Raw genomic sequence first — 19,805 nt, 5'->3', positions numbered from 1 at the left:
CAGTAAAAGTCTATCCGAAGTTAAAACCTTCCATTTTGTAGAGGCCAGGTAACAATATAGTTTACCTTTATCATGACAAAGATTATTCAAAAGCAAGAAGTAAAAACTGATTCTTAAATGTTTCCACCTATTAACGTGGCATATTACCGATGTACAGAGGCTGTATGTGTATGGTGAGGTTGTATTGCCCCCTATAGTCACTCTGTGTCATCTGGGAGGGGAGTCGGAAGAGAAAGGGAAGAGTGGGAGAAATTGCCAAAACTACTACACCCTCGGTTTGGATTCACACTTTGGAGAGGGCATGGTGGGCAGCAGTGGACAAACCTTAACGCTGCCATGCAACTGAAGAATTTGAATGCACTATTCTCCAAGCACATACAGATGAAATAAAATGTACTGTCAAATTCAGCTTAGAAGACCTGTGCAGCCCCCGTGGCCTGGCTGTGGTTTTGGTGCCTTTGTTGGATGCTGGAGTCTGCATGCTGGCGGTGCACCAGGGTGCCAGTGTACCTGCCCACCAGCCAGGTGGTTGGCTTTGCTTCACCAGCAACGGCAGGAGCTCCCACAGGTGATAACCTTTTTCCTCTCACTGGGCACAGCTTTGGTGCCTGAGCACAACAGGGCCATTTAACTCCAAGACACAAAGAACTCTAAAGCTATGCCTGAATTTTGGGGTACAGAGAGCGCCTTCCCTTTGAAGCAGCTTCAGCACAGGGACCAGAAAGAGAGAAAAGTCTCAGATAAAGGTTCCCCTTCAACACTATGAGCAAATGCAAGGAGCACAGACAGTTTGCTCATGCTGCCCATGGACACTGGGGTCGTTGCTCTTTTAGGCCTATGAGCCTGGGGTGGAACAGACTATTTCCCAAACCTCTGTAGAACAGCATGCTACGCTTTGCCACCAGCACAAGGGCAAAACTGCATTCCTGGTCCTAGATTTTTCCAATCAAGCACATCTTTCTTAACTTTGCTTAACTAAAAATTCTTAACTTTGCTTAACTAAAAATTGTTATCTGGCCATAAAATTAATTAAATCTCAGTTGCTATCCCTCTACTGTTCTCCTATGAGAATAATAATGCACATTATTCAGTATATATTTTAATAGGAAAAGACACATTATAACAAAAAGCATTAAATTCTTTAAGATCTCTTAAAGATATCTAATCAACTACTGGTGCTAGTGTGCCAAGGATTTTATAGAAATGGCAAATATTCAATAAGCTCAAGATCAATACCTTCCGTCGTAGGGTGCAATACACTGTTATCATTTTCTTTCCTATTTCTGGGGACAGCTTTTCTACTAGCACAATTCCAGGCACACCTTCAGCTAGAAAAAGTTAGTACTTCCCCTAACAGGTGATAGCTCTCATTTTTGAATCTCTTACCTCTTTCCCTACTTTGGTACAACCCTGTTTGTAGTGACACAAGGGACTGATTGGAAAACGTATAGAGCTGAAATCCTATGCTTTTTTTCTTGCCATATTATTTTCAGTTTGGGTCAGTTTTTGGGTCATTTTTCACCATGTAGTAGCACAAGGACTTGCACAAAGGATAAAAGAAAAAGAAATAGTAAGAGAAGGTTATGGCAACAGTCTAATTTTTAGAAGTGATATCTTGGAGGGGGCTTTTTTGCAGGTATGCTTTCAAGAATATGGGTTGTCCTTAAAATGTATTTATATTTTATTTGGTGTGAGCAAAACGTAGGAGTGTTCCCATCCATATACCTTAACAAATGTTCTCTGTATAGACAGAAACTATAGTCCTGCAAAGTGGAGCTGAACAACTTGCTTAGTTTTTGTGAGTATATGCCCAGACATAGTCCCATATTAAATCTTTATTTTACTATGACGACTAGAGACTCAATAATGACTAAACGACTGATGAGATGTGATTGCTGCTTACCCAGCAGATCAATACTCTCACTGCCTCCCGATGTGGTGGGGTGTATCCTGATAGTATTCAAATCTTTGATTACCTTACTCTTAACTGCAAGCTCTCCGAAGCAGGATGAGTTTTTTGTTCTATTAACCCTGTAGCCAGCAAGAATTCTGCAGCTCATGAAGGTATGAGTTAAGCAGAAATATCTTCAAAATTATACCCCCTAAAATTGTACAGTGTTCACCAGAGGTGTCTCATCTTCTAGTTGTCTTACCTAGAAAACTGATCTTATTCTTGTATCTTTTAGTCTCTCAATTTACTTTTCGTCCATCTTAACAATACAGAAGTACTTTTGCTTACTAGATGTCACTGTCTAGTATTCAGCTAACACAAACTTCTAACAGTGTTTGTTGCTCGTTCATTACCCGTTTCCTTTTTGTCCAAATTGCATCAAACATTTTTCTTCAACTGATGGAGTTCAAGGGACATACAAAGACATTCCTGCTACTCAGGAAAGTAGAACACTTTCATAGTGCTAGCAGCATTCTGTGCCTTCATGCTAAAGAACCAGAAATCACCAGAAATCACATGAGTCTGGCCCCATAAATGTGCACTGCTTTCAGCTGCAGTGCACTACCTAACTGGTGCAGAAGACAACGAGACATTTGGGGAAGCAACATTTCTAAATGCCAAACATACAGAGATGAGCCACTAAATCTTATGAATTATCCATGCAGAGCAGACAGAACATTTGTTTTCAAGGTCAAATGAGAAAGATCTCCTGACCTGTATGGTAAACTACATGTTAATACATTTATCCATCTTTGGAATGTAAGGGACAAAGTCAACACAGAGAGAAATGAAGCGGTGGGGTAAGTCTGTCAAGCTACCAAAATCATTATGCCATCTGTTTTACTGGCATTTTTTATGTCTGTGCAGGGCATACTCATTGAAAAATAGACCTCTTATTCAAATTTGAGTTTCTTCCAAACTAGAATGCAGTATCAAATATATTTACATTCTTTGGATAACTCTTAATTGATTTTGTTTTATGTACAGCTTTTTTCATATTCATTTAGTCACCTCAGTCACCTCATAACTAATGCAACAAAAAGTGAAACAAATGAATACTAAATTTCTTAAAGGGAAATTGCAGTAGTGTCCCATAAAAGCTTATGCACTTTTCCCCAGCCTTCACCAGGCAGGATACTGAAACTGGCATGATCCTATTAAAACAGTGCGGTTTTTGTTATTGTCAACACTAACATTTAAAGGATAACAATTCAGAAAAAGGTTAATTGATTCCTCCTGAATATTTTGGACAAACAATATTCAAGTTTGGTTCCTATCCTGATGGGTTGTTGAAACACAGCTCTTTAACGGCTCAAGAAAAGGCTGTTGTACTACCAGAGAGCAGCCTAGAGAATGAATGCTGACTGGAAATATCAAGTTAAAACTCTCTAATAGTGCAAAGTATCTCAAAAGTTAATGCAAATCCATCCTATAGCCCTTTACATTAGCAGAATAGGGCAAAAAGGTTTTACTGGGACTCAGAGAATCACAGTTTCTCTTGCTTTAATCTTGCCTTGCCAGGAAGAATGACCAGGCTCCTTTACAGGGCACTGTCCCTGCCTTGCATTTCAGCAGCCCCAGTCTAGGAAAGTCTGAATTTCTGACTATTCCTAGTAGCCATTTTTCTCCTTCCTGAAGTCCCAGTGTGAGAAGCAAATTCACCTTTTCTGTTCCTCCCACTACAGTATTTCAAAATCCAAGATGAGGTATGAACTTTTGTTAGAGGATTTTACCCAGCAATTCAAAGGCTATGACACGTGGTATATGCAATGTAGAAGTATACATACATTACAGTTTTTCTTAATCGCTGGGATAACATTGGATAAAAATAATTTTGAACATTTGCATCTCTGATGACTGTAGCGTGTTAGGATCTTGCAACAAATATTTCAGAGTATTCATCACTGTGCTTTTTGATATCTCTAAACAGGCAGTTAGTTCAATTTCTTATACATCCATGTCATTTTTCTTTCATATTAATATTCCCATATGACAAGCACATTACTTAAAACTGCTGAATTGATTTTCAAAAGGAATCTTAGTTTACATGAATTGTCACATTTCACAAAATTAAAAAAAAAAAGCCAGATTCAATTTCATCTCTTGTTAGGAGCATTGAGAAATATACTAAAGGAGGAAAAAATTATAAGCTAGCAGAACAAATCATATAGTTTTTCCAAGCAGCTGTGAAAATATAGTCACTAAAAGACTGATCAAGAAAAAAATCCAATAGCTTAATATATTTTCTCCTATGGATGATTCAAGTTTAGAAATTGAGTACACCTTCTAGAGAAATTGACACTAAGATAATTGCACTTGTTTTACCACAGCTACAGCATCTCTAGAACCAGTGAAAGATGTCAGTAGTGTATCTGTCCTAGAGAGGTTTTCATTCTGGGGACACATCAGAGAAAGAGAAGCATGAAGTACAACATTATCGATCAAAATTGTCTACACTGGGGTATCTACTGAGAGTTTTTAGATATATTCAGCACTCTATTTTGGCCTGCAACCAGACTCTACTCATGCAACAGGTTCTGACACTGTTCATTCTGTGATATGACTGCAGTAAAATATTTCCTTTTTGTTTACTGTATTGTCCTAGCTGAATCTCCACTGCTGTTTACTTCATTGTGAAATCAGTTTTTATTTTATTTTACCTTTAAATTTTGGGTTTCACATTGATCTCTCCTTTCTTCTTGCCCTTCCCTTCCCTTCCCTTCCCTTCCCTTCCCTTCCCTTCCCTTCCCTTCCCTTCCCTTCCCTTCCCTTCCCTTCCCTTCCCTTCCCTTCCCTTCCCTTCCCTTCCCTTCCCTTCCCTTCCCTTCCCTTCCCTTCCCTTCCCTTCCCTTCCCTTCCCTTCCCTTCCCTTCCCTTCCCTTCCCTTCCCTTCCCTTCCCTTCCCTTCCCTTCCCTTCCCTTCCCTTCCCTTTTCTTTTCTTTCCCTTCCTCCATTCCTTTCAGTTGCCACTGTCCTATATTTAACTGCAGTAAAGTATATACTTTAATTTCATGAAGAAATGAATACAGAAATACCCTAATATTCCAACACTTACCTATAACTCTGGGATATCACCATGTGATTGTGTTATATGATGTGCCCACACCCTATAAAACAGTCCAGTTGCTCTTTATTGCACAGTTCAGCTCTCTTATCTGTTGTGTTTTGTTCAGTCTGATATGATGGTGCAGAATAATAAGAGCATTAAAATTGCATGATTGCAGTATTGCAAAAATACCACTGCTGTTGGTCAAGTACTAATGAAAAATGAATGCAATTCCTCAGCAAATTTGGATGGCCATTTCAAAAGCAGCTATCTAAAACCAGGCAGTGTTTAGAAATGCATGACTACAATGTTTACCCATGAAGAAAACAGTGTTTCTTTATAATTCCAAAGAACCATATGTCTCCTTCAGTGGATCATACCAGTTTCTTTCATGGAGGCTAGTAAGGGTCATTAAACACCAATGGGTCTCTGAGTCCTTCTTCAGAGTCAATGACATTGTAGGCTTCACCGGGGATCTCATTTTACTTCTGTACAAGATCTTCAGGGCAAGGGAAGCAAATGAACTATGAAAAACATAATCACTACTTTTACTGTTGCTTTTTTTCATCATAAAAATTCCATTTATTTAAATTCCATTAAAAAACACATTTGCCTCCTGAAAGCATAAATATATACTTTTGTCATAATTTTTCATTTTATAAAAGAGGTTTATCATTCTTTTGGGGGGAAAAAAATCTCCATAACAAATATTACACGAAGTTGTTATACAAAGTTTGGGACAAAGCAAGTGATTAACAAAGTAAATTCCTCTATAATATTTTCTCAGAGGTGACAGGATAATATTTCTCAAGCACCTGAGGGAATTAGCAGTCTAACATTCTTTTTCAGAAGTGACTTGAGCACCAAGGTTCAGCTTTTCAAAAGTGCCTGGGCCTTTAACTCACATTTTAATTTAAGAGAGTTAGGCACTCAAAACCTAGGAGGATCTAGAATTCAGGATGAAAAGCCTTATAGAAAGTCAAGGGGATTTGAGCTATCAAAGGCCAGATTTTTTAAAAAGCATTTGAGGAACTTAGAGGCTGAGATAGGTGCCTAGCTGATTTTTTTTCAAAGTAGAGTGAAGAAGGGTTAAGTCCATAACACTCCCTGAGATGTGTGTTCTTAGAAAGTGCTAACTACACCTTTGGATCTAAATACCTTTTTATAAAGTTTCCTTGAACTGGTTTTGAAACTGATTTCATCATCTGAGTGCAATGATTTATCCCATGCTTAATTCCTGACCTCCCAAAGATTGCCATAGACCTGCTTTACACAGCTAATCTTGATGGAAATGAACAGAATTAGAAAACAGAACCATATTTGAACAAAATTTAATTGGCATTTGGATCCAGAAATTCATAAATTTTGAGACCTGAAAATAAGAGGCAGTTCTGCTCCACTGTGATCATACTTGGAAGAGCTGTTAGACTCTGTTCAGCTTCAAGAATTCACCCTGTATATGCTAAGCAGCCCACAGCAGCAGCAGGTCTGTATGAAGTCATACTGTTAGCAGTGCCAGAGTCTGACAATATGAATGACTGACTTGCTTTCACCACGTTTGCCACAGCTGGGAAGAAGATGAGGGGTACAATGTACAAGGAATTTCAACACAATGCAAATTTGGCAAGATGCAGTTTTAGATTTTGATTTCTGAGGAAGCAGAATTTTTTTCTGGTTGCACTATGCCATGGTTATCTGCAGCTCTATTCTTTTAGCCTCTGCCAACTTATTTCTTGCTTTTATAATTGACTCATATAATTATCTTATCTAAATATAAATTTCCCTTTAACAGTTCTCAGTATTCACCCTTTAAAATGAATCCACTCTTTAGTACTGAAAACGTTAGTTCCTTCCTGAGTCATGTTTGATTTTTTTTTCCTGTACTCACTAGCTTCTGAACACAGTGCCTGATGGTAAGCTTTGTCAAGAGATGCTGAGATATAAAGAACAACAGGTTACCTCATAATCTCTTCTTGTTAATGCTTGTTCTGGAGAGCACCTGCTGTCTTTAAAAGGGATTTGAGTGACCCAAGATTAAGAAGTCTCCCTACAACAATTACTGTTCTTATCACTGAAGAATACTCATACCAATGTGACATCTTCCTGATGGTTTCAAATTCACAGACTGAGGGAGAGATAAGAGTCAAAGAACCATACAGTGTGCAATTATAAGAAGACATCAAACCAGTCCAGTACAATTCCATTTTGGAGAAGAGTAGTGCTATTAGACTAATTGATTTCTGCCTGGAAAGTAACTATTAGGAAAAAGCACCCTCTGATTTCATTTAAAGGAATTTTAAAATGCAGTGGTGCCTAGATCATTTATAATCCCCTTTTTGGATCAGCCTTACTGGGTAAATAACATAAGGGGCACGGGGACACTAAATGCATCACACAACCTAACATCAGCAGAGATTCAGAGAATACATTAAATCTTGGGAATATCACAGACTATTCCTTGCTACCTCTTTGGTTTAAAACATACCAAAGTATGGACTTCTGTTCTACTGAAGTCAAATTTGTGATATAAATAAAGGATTACGTGCCATGACACCCGTCATAGTATGTTCCTTACTCATCAAAACATTGTTTCAATTCTGTTTAACCACTAAGCTCCTATCACCACCACTTGCATTGGCATTATTTGTTAAAGGTGGTTCTTTGAAACATTATCCAAAGTCATCAATATTTTGAAAATTAATGTGGGAGGATGACATTTTCAAGGAGTTTGTACCCATTGTACCCACTGAATCCACCCATATTTGCTTCTTTCCAGCATTCCAGGCACAAAAAAAACCTGACACAAACTATAATTCTGTTTATTCTCCTCTTGCTCCCTCAGTATCCTAGAGACGATGTCTTTGAGAAATACAGGAAAAAAAATCAAACCCATATATCAAAAAATACTCTTTCACACTAACTGAGAAAATGAACTTGCTGGGAACCCTCCTTTATCCACTCTGAGGGCATGGTGAGGTCTCCAGATGATCAGTCTTCAGTAATGTCTACACCATCTAATTCGTTTACATGTTATATGAAGCGAAATGGAATTGACCTAATTTTATTTCCAAGCAAAGAAAAAACTAGTGAAACTCACAGGCTGGTTAAAAACAGAAATTAATTCTTTCAAATCAGATGCAAATGATAGGTTTGCCAGAAGAAATGAGTAACACAAGGCAACAGTGAGAAAGGGTAATTGAAGATTGGCATCCTGGATGCTCCGTGATGGAAGGCCAAGATGGCAGTCTGGTACAGCTGAAGAAAGTTTTGGCTGTCCCAAGCCACAAAAGCAAAATTAACTGATGTTGATTTACTTTTGCTTGGCTCTGTTTAGGGTACCTCCAATGGAAGAGAATACAGTTCACTGCTTATAAGCTCTCTACTTAAAAATGCATTAGAATATTTTTGCTAATAATATTTTTGCTAATAATATTTTTGCTACATTTGTGCAACCTGAAGGATAATCTCAATATAACTTCAGAGCACATTTTCACAGCTGTCTTCCCAACTGTAGAACACCAATATTCACTGATTATATCCACAGTGGTAAGAAAAAAACCACAAACAGCAACCAAATTAATTAGTTAGCTGCAGCATGCAGCCAAAACCAGCGATGACTAAACATTAACTTTACTGGGGTCTGTGCATCTACCATGTCAATGAATATTATGTTTCCAGCACTGCAGAAATTGAGTCAGCTACATTGAAATCCCCAGTGATACATGGCGATCTACTGAAACAGACAGAGACAAGAAGGTAGACTTCTGTTTGTCTGGATTGGACACAGAAATCCAGACTCTTTCAGTGATCAACAGACCAGTTATTATACCACAAACCCCACTGACACCTTCACAGCTTGCTCAGCTGTAGTGCCACAATGTAGTTAAGAAGTCTTTCATCTTCAGGCTGACACAGGCGCAATGAATCTACAGACTGAAATTTCATACACAATTTGGCTGAAAGCTAATTACTGCCTGTTATTCTAGCTACTTTCCTCTGAGTAGGAGAGTGGGGGGACAAAATCAAATGCACTACTTTTACCGCCTCTTGCTTTGTGCTATGAACTGCAACTGTGAAAACATTAGTACAAAAATAAAGTTATTTCTATGTTTCAAAAATATAAAAGATTGTCAGATAGTCATAAAATGCTGCTGGTCAAGATGCATCCCTCAAGATATAGGCTTAATTTAATCCAGATTAAAATGCTGTTCTCCAGGTTCTAGTTGAGGACATGTTTTTACAATCATTTCCAGTGAAAATGTGCATTTTCAGATCTAAGCAACAGTCCCTAAAATGGGGCTTTGTGATACTGGAAATGAGTCTGCTAAAGGCAATTAGGAGCTTTATGCTCTCTTGTGTAACTCTTGAACTCCAGTGGGACTGTTCAGATTGTGCGAAGTGAGAAACATGAATCAGCCTTTGCAGGACGAGGGACTTAGTGTAACATCATTAATACCATCACAATATGGTATTTAAAATTCAAAAAAGCATAAAGATTATTCTAAGTGAAAACTGTTATTCATTAAGTATAATGGATCAAACAGAATGAAGAAAATATGACAAGGGAACCAGAAAAAAACAGCAGTAAAATCAAAGCTGTGGACATGTATACAGCATGGTTTACCACAGGTAAAAGAGAATGTAAATATTCAAGGAGCTAATGGGTTTCAAAATTCAATAATCATGGATAAAATATGAATAAATAAGGAAAAGTATATCTTTAAAAAGTAATATTTGTGATGTACAAGATATTTGAGCCAGATTCATAATATATTTTTAATGGAAAATCACAGCTTTCAACAAAAAGCTTTTTAATAATCAGAGAATGGTATAAGAAATGTTCTTAATGAAAGAGTTGCACTGTCTCCTGACACAATATCCTTAGATGACAAATTGTGCTTCAAAGCAAAAGCCAAGTCAGTTCAGATTCCTATCCTGAATTCCCCCATAGGAATCCAAACTTTTCTCTTTTTTCTGACTATAAGCAGACCCTGAGCAGTTGGGAGCCCATGAATAAAGCCTAGCCTTTCCAACTTCTTTCCTATGTGATACCTTTCTGTTTAATGTAGCTGTTTATTGGACACTGACTTAAGTACTTCCATATATTTATTTATTTTGGTTTGGAAAAGGACAACCATTTTGACACATTTTTTTCAAGTAAACAGTGTGTTTCAGCATTTCTGATCATGCATTCATATTCACCACCATTTCCTAAAAAAAATAAAATTAAGATATAGCTTTTGCAGGAGAATTAATTTATTTCCAGATAATCCATTAACAGTTTTTCCACACTGTACACTTGAAAACTGTTTTGCATCTGTATGCTTTTTCCTCCCCAGTTTTTGTTCTCACTGTCTAACTAAGTCAACTGAACTCCATCCAAACAATTTTCTAAAGGATGTTGAATTATAAAATAAACTCATTTGTGCATCATAGGAAATTTATCCTAAGAGAGCCTCCTTTACACATCAGCCTCACCCTCTCCAATCTTCTTTGGAATTGAATTGACTGTTATATGAGTTGCATTGATATTCAGCTAGTTACAGTTGTGCTGCCCATCTCACCATAGTTTTTAGGCAACTTACAAATTTCAGAAAGGCCAGAGTCACTAGAAAGCAAGCAGATAAGAAGACAAGAACATAATCATGCTGCTCTATAAGTCCCTTGTGTGGCAATATCATTAAAGTCATCTGCAATTCTCACTGCCTTCTCTCAGGAAGAACATGAGTGACAGTATTGAGAAGACACTACTACATCCTGAGCACTATTTCTAAGCCAGGGTCACTTTGGAATAGCTCTGATTTTCAGAGCAGAGTGCCAGAGTGCTGGCAGAGACACATCATTGAACTACCAGAACCCTTGGTCTGACTCAGCACAGCTCTTCATTTAACAATGAAGCTGGTCTCCAGAAATGAGCAGAAGAACCTTTCTATTCATTTATCACCTTGCATCCTCACATGCATTCAGCTTTATTTTTGTGGCAGTGGCCAGCCATGGCCAACTGGGCCCCTAGCACACTAAATCATACCAGGGCTATGAACCCTGTAAATCAGGCACGAAACTTTAATGCCACCCTTGGCCCCCACGACTATCAATACTTTATCCCTATTAGTCACAAACTGAATCAAGCCCAAATGTCTGCAGTTTTAAGCAAGATACCATCTCTGATGATATCATGACCAGTTTCCCTCAGACTTAAACAAGTCCAGTGACAAAACAGCTCTCCTCCCTCATAGCCTATGGAGGTGAGAAAAAAACAGGGAGAAATAGGATGTTTTCCATAAAAGAGAATTTATATGCAAAAAACTGTGCTCCTGCTACAACCAGCAGTCTACAGCAGCATATTTTTAGGATACAGATAATTCTGGCTTAGTTCCACAAAATAAATGGTAGAGCTGCCTCAATTTAATTACCACCCCATGAAGAAATCTGACAGCCCCAATGCAGTGCTTAGTAAGCATTTTACCTCAGACAGCTTGAAGACGTATTGTAGAACTGAAATTACAATACATACCATGACTTGTTCTGTCATCCTACTTTGGGAAAGCAGCATGCATGTCTCTATAATGAGCTGTCTGATATTCACCCACTTCACCTGTAGCAAACAGGAGTAAAATGTAAGTAACCATAAGTTGGCATATTATTTGAATGCAAGGTAAGATATTCATTTTTGACAGGTGGTTTCAGATGATTCTAACTAGCTATACAAGTGCAATGCAAAATTTACTTATATTTACATTTTGGAAACATTTTGATTTTTCTAAATTATTAATTATTACAATCTGAGGCAAAAAAAATCTCAAACCAAAACCAAATAACACATAAACTCTGCTCTCTTCTTCTCCTTTATACACTGCTGCCTACAAAATTCCTGGAAAGTTTTTTAGGGACACAATTCCTGCTATGCCTAGCACATGATAAAATATGTATAACTTAAGAACACATATGGACTTCCTGTTAAGAAAATTAACTCTGCAAGAAAAATTTTGCTACAATCAAACACCAAAGAAGAAAAATAATATATTAAAACCAAAAAGTAATAAAACATTTTTAAAGCTTACACTAATGCTTTTCTGTCTTATTTTGTACATAAAAGTATTTATGCTTAAAAGTCTAGTGCTAGTCTGCACTTCTGTGAGTATAATGAAATGATGTACCTTTATTAAAAACCCAAACAAGTGATCAATCTTTTTTCCAGCATAAGAAAGATTGAAATTTATTTATTCATATAAAGTCTTACAGAGAAAATTGAGAAGCTTTATTTTCTTTTTAATTATGCCATTACAACAGAATTGGACTGTGCCACCCTTCCTCTGGCTAAGCAATTTTTAGGAAGTATGTGCAATGAAGCCCAGGCTAAATTTTAAAACACCCACCTCAAGGAACCATGCATATTTATAAGAAGGCCCACCTAAAGCATCCAAAAATCAATGAGTTTTCATTGAATTAATCACTGACTTAACACCACTGTGAGTTAAGTGTCATAGGCTGAATAATGCTTAATGCCATCTCAGAAGCCAGGAACTGTGGAAAAGAACTGAGATGATTTTTCTGTTTCCTATTTGGATTCTAAGAAAAAGTCATTGCAATAAATACAGGTAGAAAAAGAAGTTTCAGACTATATTTGAAATCTTGGAGTCTAGATCATGCTAGTATGGCACTCTACAGTACCTCTAATACAATCAGTGCTCATGAGTTTAGGAAATTATTTGGAAGATAATTTAAAATTTAGGATTGAAATATCTCTATAAGCAGCAAAATACCAACAATTTGTGAAATAATATGTTCATTTATGATTGGTCTTCCTTGCTCTGTTTACTGCACCTAAGCTTGTTTAAGTCAGCACTCCTTTCCTTGTGATTGCTTCTGAACAAGGGACCAGATACTCAAAAGTAATTGTGCAGGTGATACACCAGAAAAAATGTTTGGCATTGTATACTTAGCTGTTTCTGAAGTCCAACCCCCTTCTCTAACACAGCTCAAGTTAAGAATCTAAAAGCCAAAAGGTCAAGAATCCTAAAATGTTGAACTGAAACAAGACAAAGCTAAATTACACATAAAAAACTTGATACATAAAGGTTAGAAGATAAGAGGATCCAATCCATTTAAAAGTTCAAATACACTTGAGAAAATCACTTGCCATATGATTTTTTTAATTTTTAAAAAATAAATGGAAACATCTGCAAAATAAAATATAGTTTTGATTTGCCAGCTGGGTCCCTTACAAATCCTATGTAAAATTAATTGGATTTGTATCTTACCCATTATTTGGAGTATTAACTATTTTTTCAAACTTTATTTTCTTTCTCTTACAAAATATAAGAGAAAAAAATAGAAATGTTCCATCACCTTTCTTCAGGATGACAGGGTTACAGAAAACAGAAGTACCTCAGGATTTTGAAAGCACTTCCCAGTCACTATTACTTGAAAGCGAGAGTTTTAACTCTAAAAGAGGCATGATGTCCAAAAAGAAACAATACTCTGAAAAAAAAAGATGAAAAATTGTAGATTACTTTCACAGGCTCTTATTCTACAGTGGAGAAAATATCCACATTCTAGCCAGGCTTCTTTGAAAAGAATATTTTCCTTTTATACAGAGATAAAAAGCAAAGCTTTCAGGTCAGAGGCTATAGGGGAAAAGAGCTAATGTCTCCCCTGCTTTGATGTTACAAGTAGTGCCTCGTTACAGAAGTGTATTAGAGCTACCAGTAAACTGAGCCAGCATGTTTAATAACCAGTTCCAGTATGGCTGGTGTATGGATCATCCTGTACATAACACAGCAAGCAGTCATGTGCATTACCAACAATGCACAAACCTTTAACATGTGTACATTCCTTTAAAATATGGCACAGCTGAAAGGTAATTTTTGATTTATAGATACCACAGGAAGACTTAGCAAACCAGTATTAAGGGTTCCTTTCTCGGTAGCATGTAACATATAATGGGGTTTGTAGTGGTGTTCAGTATCTGGAAACAGCACATTTCAGACTGAGTACTCAACACAACTGTGATTAATGGTGTTTGGTGTCTCATTTGCTTTTGAGGCTGAAGGACTGCAAGCTGGAAGAACCAGCCCAAAACAACATGGTCTGGTGCACCTGTCTCTCAGATTCTTGGGAGCTGAAGGACCAAATGCACCAGCTTGTATTGCATTGATGCCTCTAATGGACCAATTTACCTATTAACTCACCTTTTGGAACAGTATATCCCAAAATTCAGAATATGCTAGAGGGAAATCAGTAAATATTACCTTAAAAATCAACCAAAAATATTAATCAAACTTTTGGTGTTATGTAGCTCCAAGCTGAATAACAGTAAGAAATACCCTTAGAAAAAAAAACCCTTGAATGATTTTTGACTTACTTTTTTTTTGTACCCAGGTAAATTGAAATTTGGTAGAAGTACTAATCCTCAAATTAACAAAAATAATGTTTATTCTTTTAAGTATTTGATATCCTCCAACAGACTACAACATACTACTACATGCATACATAATTTCTGATTGAGTTTTCTATAATTTGGGAAATTATGTTTGTTTAGATATTATTAGTGAAATACTAATTGCTGAGTGAGACTACTGATTATGCAAATATAAAAATTACATTAATACTATTTTTGTACCCTGTAGTTTGAGCATTGCTTAGTAGACAGAGAGATTGTTCACTGAAATCTCTCCAAAATCTCAGGTAATCAGAAAGCTGAAATGCAATGACCCTGTATTTGAACCACAGGTAGATAAACCCTGTCAACTTTTCTTGTGTATACAGGAATCTCTGTAACAGCTCTAGATTTCAGCCAGAAGTGAGCCACTGCAAGAAGGATAACAGGGGTTTTGAAGGAATTTCAGTAGGGAGTCTCCACAGGAAAGATGGAAAGGGTTCAAAAGAAATGAAAAAACAGTAAAAATACTGGGAATGGAAAAGTGAAAATAAACATGAGTTCAGGGAAAGACTAAGAAAAAGGGAGTTTAAAAAGCTAGATATATGAGGATTGTGGATAAATAAAGAAAACTGAAAAAAAAAATGGGGACCCTTAAATACAGAGGAGCAAGGGAAATACCAGTTTCACTAATTTTTCCTGATACAGCAGCAAAGAAAAAAATCTCTCTCCCTATAGGTTCAGGTACCTGCCACAAAAGTCCAGGAGGAATTTTTGAGTCTGATTACTCTTAACAGATTTCCAAATTACATTTTTAGCTTTGTAAGTTTTATTTATAAATATATTTAATATGAATGATTCACTAGAAACACTGGAGAGTGCAACGTCCTAAATAACCACAGCTTTCCTGGACTGGGTTTCCGCACAGATAAGATAGACATTAACTAATGATATTGGCTTCAGAATGCTATGAAATCACACCTCCCCTCTTGCTACACCTCCAAAAGCACAAGGTACCTGAAGGGAGCTCATCTTCCTGTCCCTCCCACTGTAAACCCACTGTTCTGAGGTTGTATAAACTCTTCACCACACAGACATAAACATGTTCTGCATGGAAAAGAGGTGCAGCAGAAAAGGCGGACAAGCCTCACTAAATACCTCGGAAGCACAGGGTTATAAACTGGGACCCAAACCCACAGCAGCTGTAGTCATCTCCTGAGGTGCCTCAGAGCTCTTAACAAGGACAACAAGCAAAAACATGGACCTTTTTTTCCAGTAGAAGGCATGGCACACAAAAATTACAATTAGTTTCCCTCAAATGATTGGAAGTGCTGATGCTGTCATGGACCATGTCTCTTTTTCTGTTTCAACATCTGTTTTGAAAATCTCCAGATTTTCCAGATGTTAATAGGCTACCTCCTTAGTAACACAATTGTGAAACTCTTAAAAACTCTCTGCTCTGATCTGCCATTTTTTCATCCTGCCTCCACACCTATTTCTGCCTTGCTGCTAAAGTATCTGCAATGGCAGGTAGGTTCCCTAATCCCTTGTTCTTTTCATATGTTAGCATAACTCTACTCTGTCTAGATCAGAATGCTTTTTAATTAATTTTCTCCCCTTTCTTTTGCAGAGCTCCCATTCTAGCTCCCATAGCAGGACCAGAAGGAGCAGATGAGGGTTTCCAGGTGGGAATTAAGCAGGGTGATTTTTGTGCGCAACTCATAGAAAGGTAGGATGCAGGCAGAGGGATCTCCAGCAGGTTGGTGTGCTGCCTCCCCCAGAACACTTCTTTTTTGCCCTTGTTTGTTCTTGAGTAATGAGTCACTGGGAACAAAGACAATCCAGTGCATGTGCTTGGGGGAAAGAAAAAATAAACAAACAAACTAAAAATCTCTACTGCTACCAAGAAACAGTGATGAGACTTTTCTTTAGAAAGCTATGTGACTTATAAACAATATACGGCTGCCACATGCTAAAAAGGAACAAGGTCTCTAGTGAGAAAAAAACGAAGTGTTATTCTTAAAAGACAAAGTCAGGAGATACAAAAGGGCATACATCATTTCCCTCTGAAATTGTATGATAAAATGACAGCAAAAATCAGCTTAGAAGCAACACGTGAACTAGCCTTCTGTGCCTCCTGCTCTCTTCCTTCCAAGACTAAATGGATCTGTGTCTCTCTTTTGTCACATTGTTGTAACTTTCATTCAGTCTCCCCACTTCACCTTGACCGCATCTGAACAGTGACAATATGTTTCTTGTTCTTCACACTTTTCCCAGTAAGGATCACTGACAGCCTCTTACTTTGTATTTTCTCGGCTTTTCAGACAGGGATATTTTTTTCCTTCTTTTTCTCCCAGCCATCATCACTGCTATTTAGAGAATTTGGTTCAATTTCCATTTTAAACATGAAATGTTTGAATTAGCTCATAATGTCTCCCAGCTTGCAGAGGAAAGAGCTGGTCTTTAAAAAAGAAGAAAAAAAGTTTCATTTTTACAAAATACAAATGAAAAGCTGCAGAATAATCTTAAATCATTTTATACTGCACATAGGACTTCAAAATAATAAGAGCTCTTCAATTTGGAAATGATTGGGGTTCTAGGCATATGAATCAGAGAGAGCTGTAAAATTATTAGAACACGGCAACATCTTTCGTATGCACTTCAATTCAAAGATTCTGGACTTGCAGGGCAATTTACTTGGCATTTACAGGAAAGCCTCACTCTTTCAAACTGAAGCACTCTTAACACTATGAAGAACTTCAATAATTTTAAATTGGCATGTACCATACATGCCTAGAAATCCAATTCAGGTTTTAAATAAAAACACTATAACTTCAGAAGGATGAAGAGCCCACCCACCACAGGACAGCGTTCTAGCCTTTCCAATTCAGCCTAGCTGTTATTTCTCCCATGCTAGGTTTTCTGGCAGGAGGAGTTGCTGAAAACATTAGAGGTGAGTCAGTTTTTTTCTTTTTATCCTTGCTTTCTGATTATCTACGAATATTGCCCTAAACCCAGTAAACTTCTGGACAGCCTTACTTTGCAAGCGGATTTGCAAGGTGTGAATGCTGGTTTTAAGCAGTTTTAAACATTTTAAATTAAAAACAAAAGACAGTGTTTAAGCCGAATCAAAGATGTAACATCTTCCCAACCAAAACTTTAATTATGATGAGTTTAAGTTTGCAAATTACATGTATATATATAATTTAGCTGAGCTTAGGCTTGCAAATAGCTGTTCTTAAGGGAAACACAGAGTACACTGAGTTCTGAAACCATATTGACAGAACAGGAAAATAAAATTAAGTCTAAATTTTAAAGATTACATCTCAACTACACAAGAAAAAAAAAAGTCCAATGAGCAAGACAGAGCTTGTGTTCACCCAGCAGATCCTTTGCTTCCATGCAAGTTATCTTGCTATGTAAAACAGACTCCTGTCACCAGAAAACTTGTGATACTTCTCACTTTTGCATATCAGGTAATCACCTTTCCAACCATTCTGGGCAAACAAGAAACCCTTCCTTGTGGGTGGTCACATAAGAGCTGCAGTCCATAGAAACTCACAGGTTTTTCCTTATTGATACAGAGGCAGGATGGCATGAGATATGTATGAGGCAGCCAGTGATATTTCAGGTAGGATGAGGTTTCAACATTCAGTTCTAGAAGTATTCTATCCAGTTCCAAACAGATGCTAGAAAGACATCAACACAAGTTTGAATAGACCTTGATAATGCTGGGGACAGCTGGTGCACCAGAAACAAGGAGGTGGAGGAAATTTATCAGATTAGGTGACCCCAAATGTCTCCCTCAGGCTTTAAAACCACACATTAGGTGACCCCAAATGTCTCCCTCAGGCTTCATGCAGGTGAGGCAGTGGTGGATGGAAAAGCCCCAGACTGCATAATCAACTTTTGTTACAAATTAATACGACTTGCTGCCATTATTAGATTTCATCACCTGTAAGTAGCTTCTCCAATGTACAGCATGCCAAAATACTTTTATTTGGGAAGGAACTTCTGGAAGTCATCTGGTTAAACCCTTAATTTAACAGAGAACCAGCACAGATCAGGTTGCTCAGGATTTTATACAGTCAAGATTTTAATATCTTCAAGGATGTAGTTTTATAAATCACTAATATTTCTTCATGTTCTTCCTCTTTTAAATTACAGTATCCTAAAATTAGGAAATTTTAGATTTTCTGCCTGAGACATTGATAGTCAGGCCTGTTTCTAAGGATGAAACATATCTACAAAATATTAATGTGATATAAACCAATGCAGGTGCCCTTGAATGTTTTTAGTTCTACCGGAGTTCATGTGATCTACGATAAGAATCCTGTTCTATCCCCCATGGGTTATAGCTTAGCCTCAAGACTTAGTGGATGTGTGACTTAGTGGGAATTTAGTGGAGACTATGATGTCTATAAACCCTTACAAAATCTCACACAAAAAAAAGGTATTAGTAGGTTTCTACCTCAAACTATGCCAGGCTCACTGTCAGACAGCAGAAGTGCTTACAAATATCCATCATAATGTTCTCAGGCTTATAAAATTAATTTAGCCCCTTGTGGTGCAGACTGACAGGAACTAGTACAGAATGCATTTTGAAGAATGCATTTTCTTTTCTCAAACATATAAAAGGACACTAAAGCTCTCCAGAATCTTTTAAATAATGAAACCTGAAGTATTTGTAACTGGACAAATGTATGACAAAGCTTGAGGACTAAACCATAGCTGCTGGACACAAAATTTTATGTTTCAGATGCATCTTAATTATTTCCTACCAGATTTGACTTTCCTTTCTTATATTTGCTACGTGTGCAGTCTTAAAGCAAACTTGTTTTGTAAATGTTAGGAGAGGAACTGTAGTCATGGCTTCAAGTGGGAAACTGTACAAGTGTTCACTATTAGATCTAGATCCAGTCAGAAAAAGATGAGACCAATAAGCACATATTTTCCAATGCCTAAATTCTTCATAATTTTAACTGAAGTTTTAAATGACATTTTAAAATATTTTATTTCAGAAAAAAAAATTAGCTTACAATAGCATTCAAATTTGATGTTTATCTATTGAAGTAAACCATATGGAAGAGAAATGCGTTCCTACCTTCCATGAAGCTGGTGTTCGGCACTCTTCTGTAAGACAAGGTTGTTCAAATAAAAGAGAAAAGTAGATTTTGTGTAGTAGAGAGATGACTCCTACAATTTTTGAGCCAAAATCTCAAAATGGTCATGACATGACAGAAATCTAGAACTCTAAATCTGTATATAATATTTCAGCTTCCTCAGTGCTGAAGATTATTTTAGTGCTTTGAGCAGTTTAATCCAGTAATTAAGACTTCCCTCTATGCACACAGAAATTATCTGAAATCAGCTGCCTTCAGCCTTTCCAGAAGCCTCAGGCCAGGAGGAGAAAAAGGTAAATAATGTC

At 37.2% G+C, this 19,805-nt stretch overlaps 1 protein-coding gene across 42 annotated transcripts in view; it reads right to left on the bottom strand.

The window, feature by feature from the left end:
• LOC135296419 (uncharacterized) overlaps positions 1 to 19,805 on the bottom strand; it is a 384,334-nt gene that overhangs the window by 213,431 nt on the left and 151,098 nt on the right. For 15 of the 42 annotated variants that reach the window (XR_010358507.1, XR_010358506.1, XR_010358502.1 and 12 more), the window contains one exon: positions 11,513 to 11,593. The exons of 5 other annotated variants lie outside the window; for them this stretch is intronic. Coding sequence is in view for 11 of the 37 variants with exons in the window: in XM_064412762.1 (XP_064268832.1) it covers positions 11,513 to 11,593 (81 nt within the window). In the remaining 26 variants the exon portion in view is untranslated. Of the gene's footprint in view, positions 1 to 4,886; positions 5,523 to 11,512; positions 11,594 to 13,347; positions 13,480 to 16,678; positions 17,316 to 17,861; positions 18,067 to 19,481 lie in introns of those variants that run through there. 22 more of the 42 variants (XR_010358503.1, XR_010358500.1, XR_010358509.1 and 19 more) reach the window with 15 other exon arrangements.

Source organism: Passer domesticus, chromosome 3, assembly GCF_036417665.1.
Source record: "Passer domesticus isolate bPasDom1 chromosome 3, bPasDom1.hap1, whole genome shotgun sequence".
Taxonomy (NCBI): domain Eukaryota; kingdom Metazoa; phylum Chordata; class Aves; order Passeriformes; family Passeridae; genus Passer; species Passer domesticus.
This window is presented reverse-complemented; position numbering and strand designations above follow the sequence as displayed.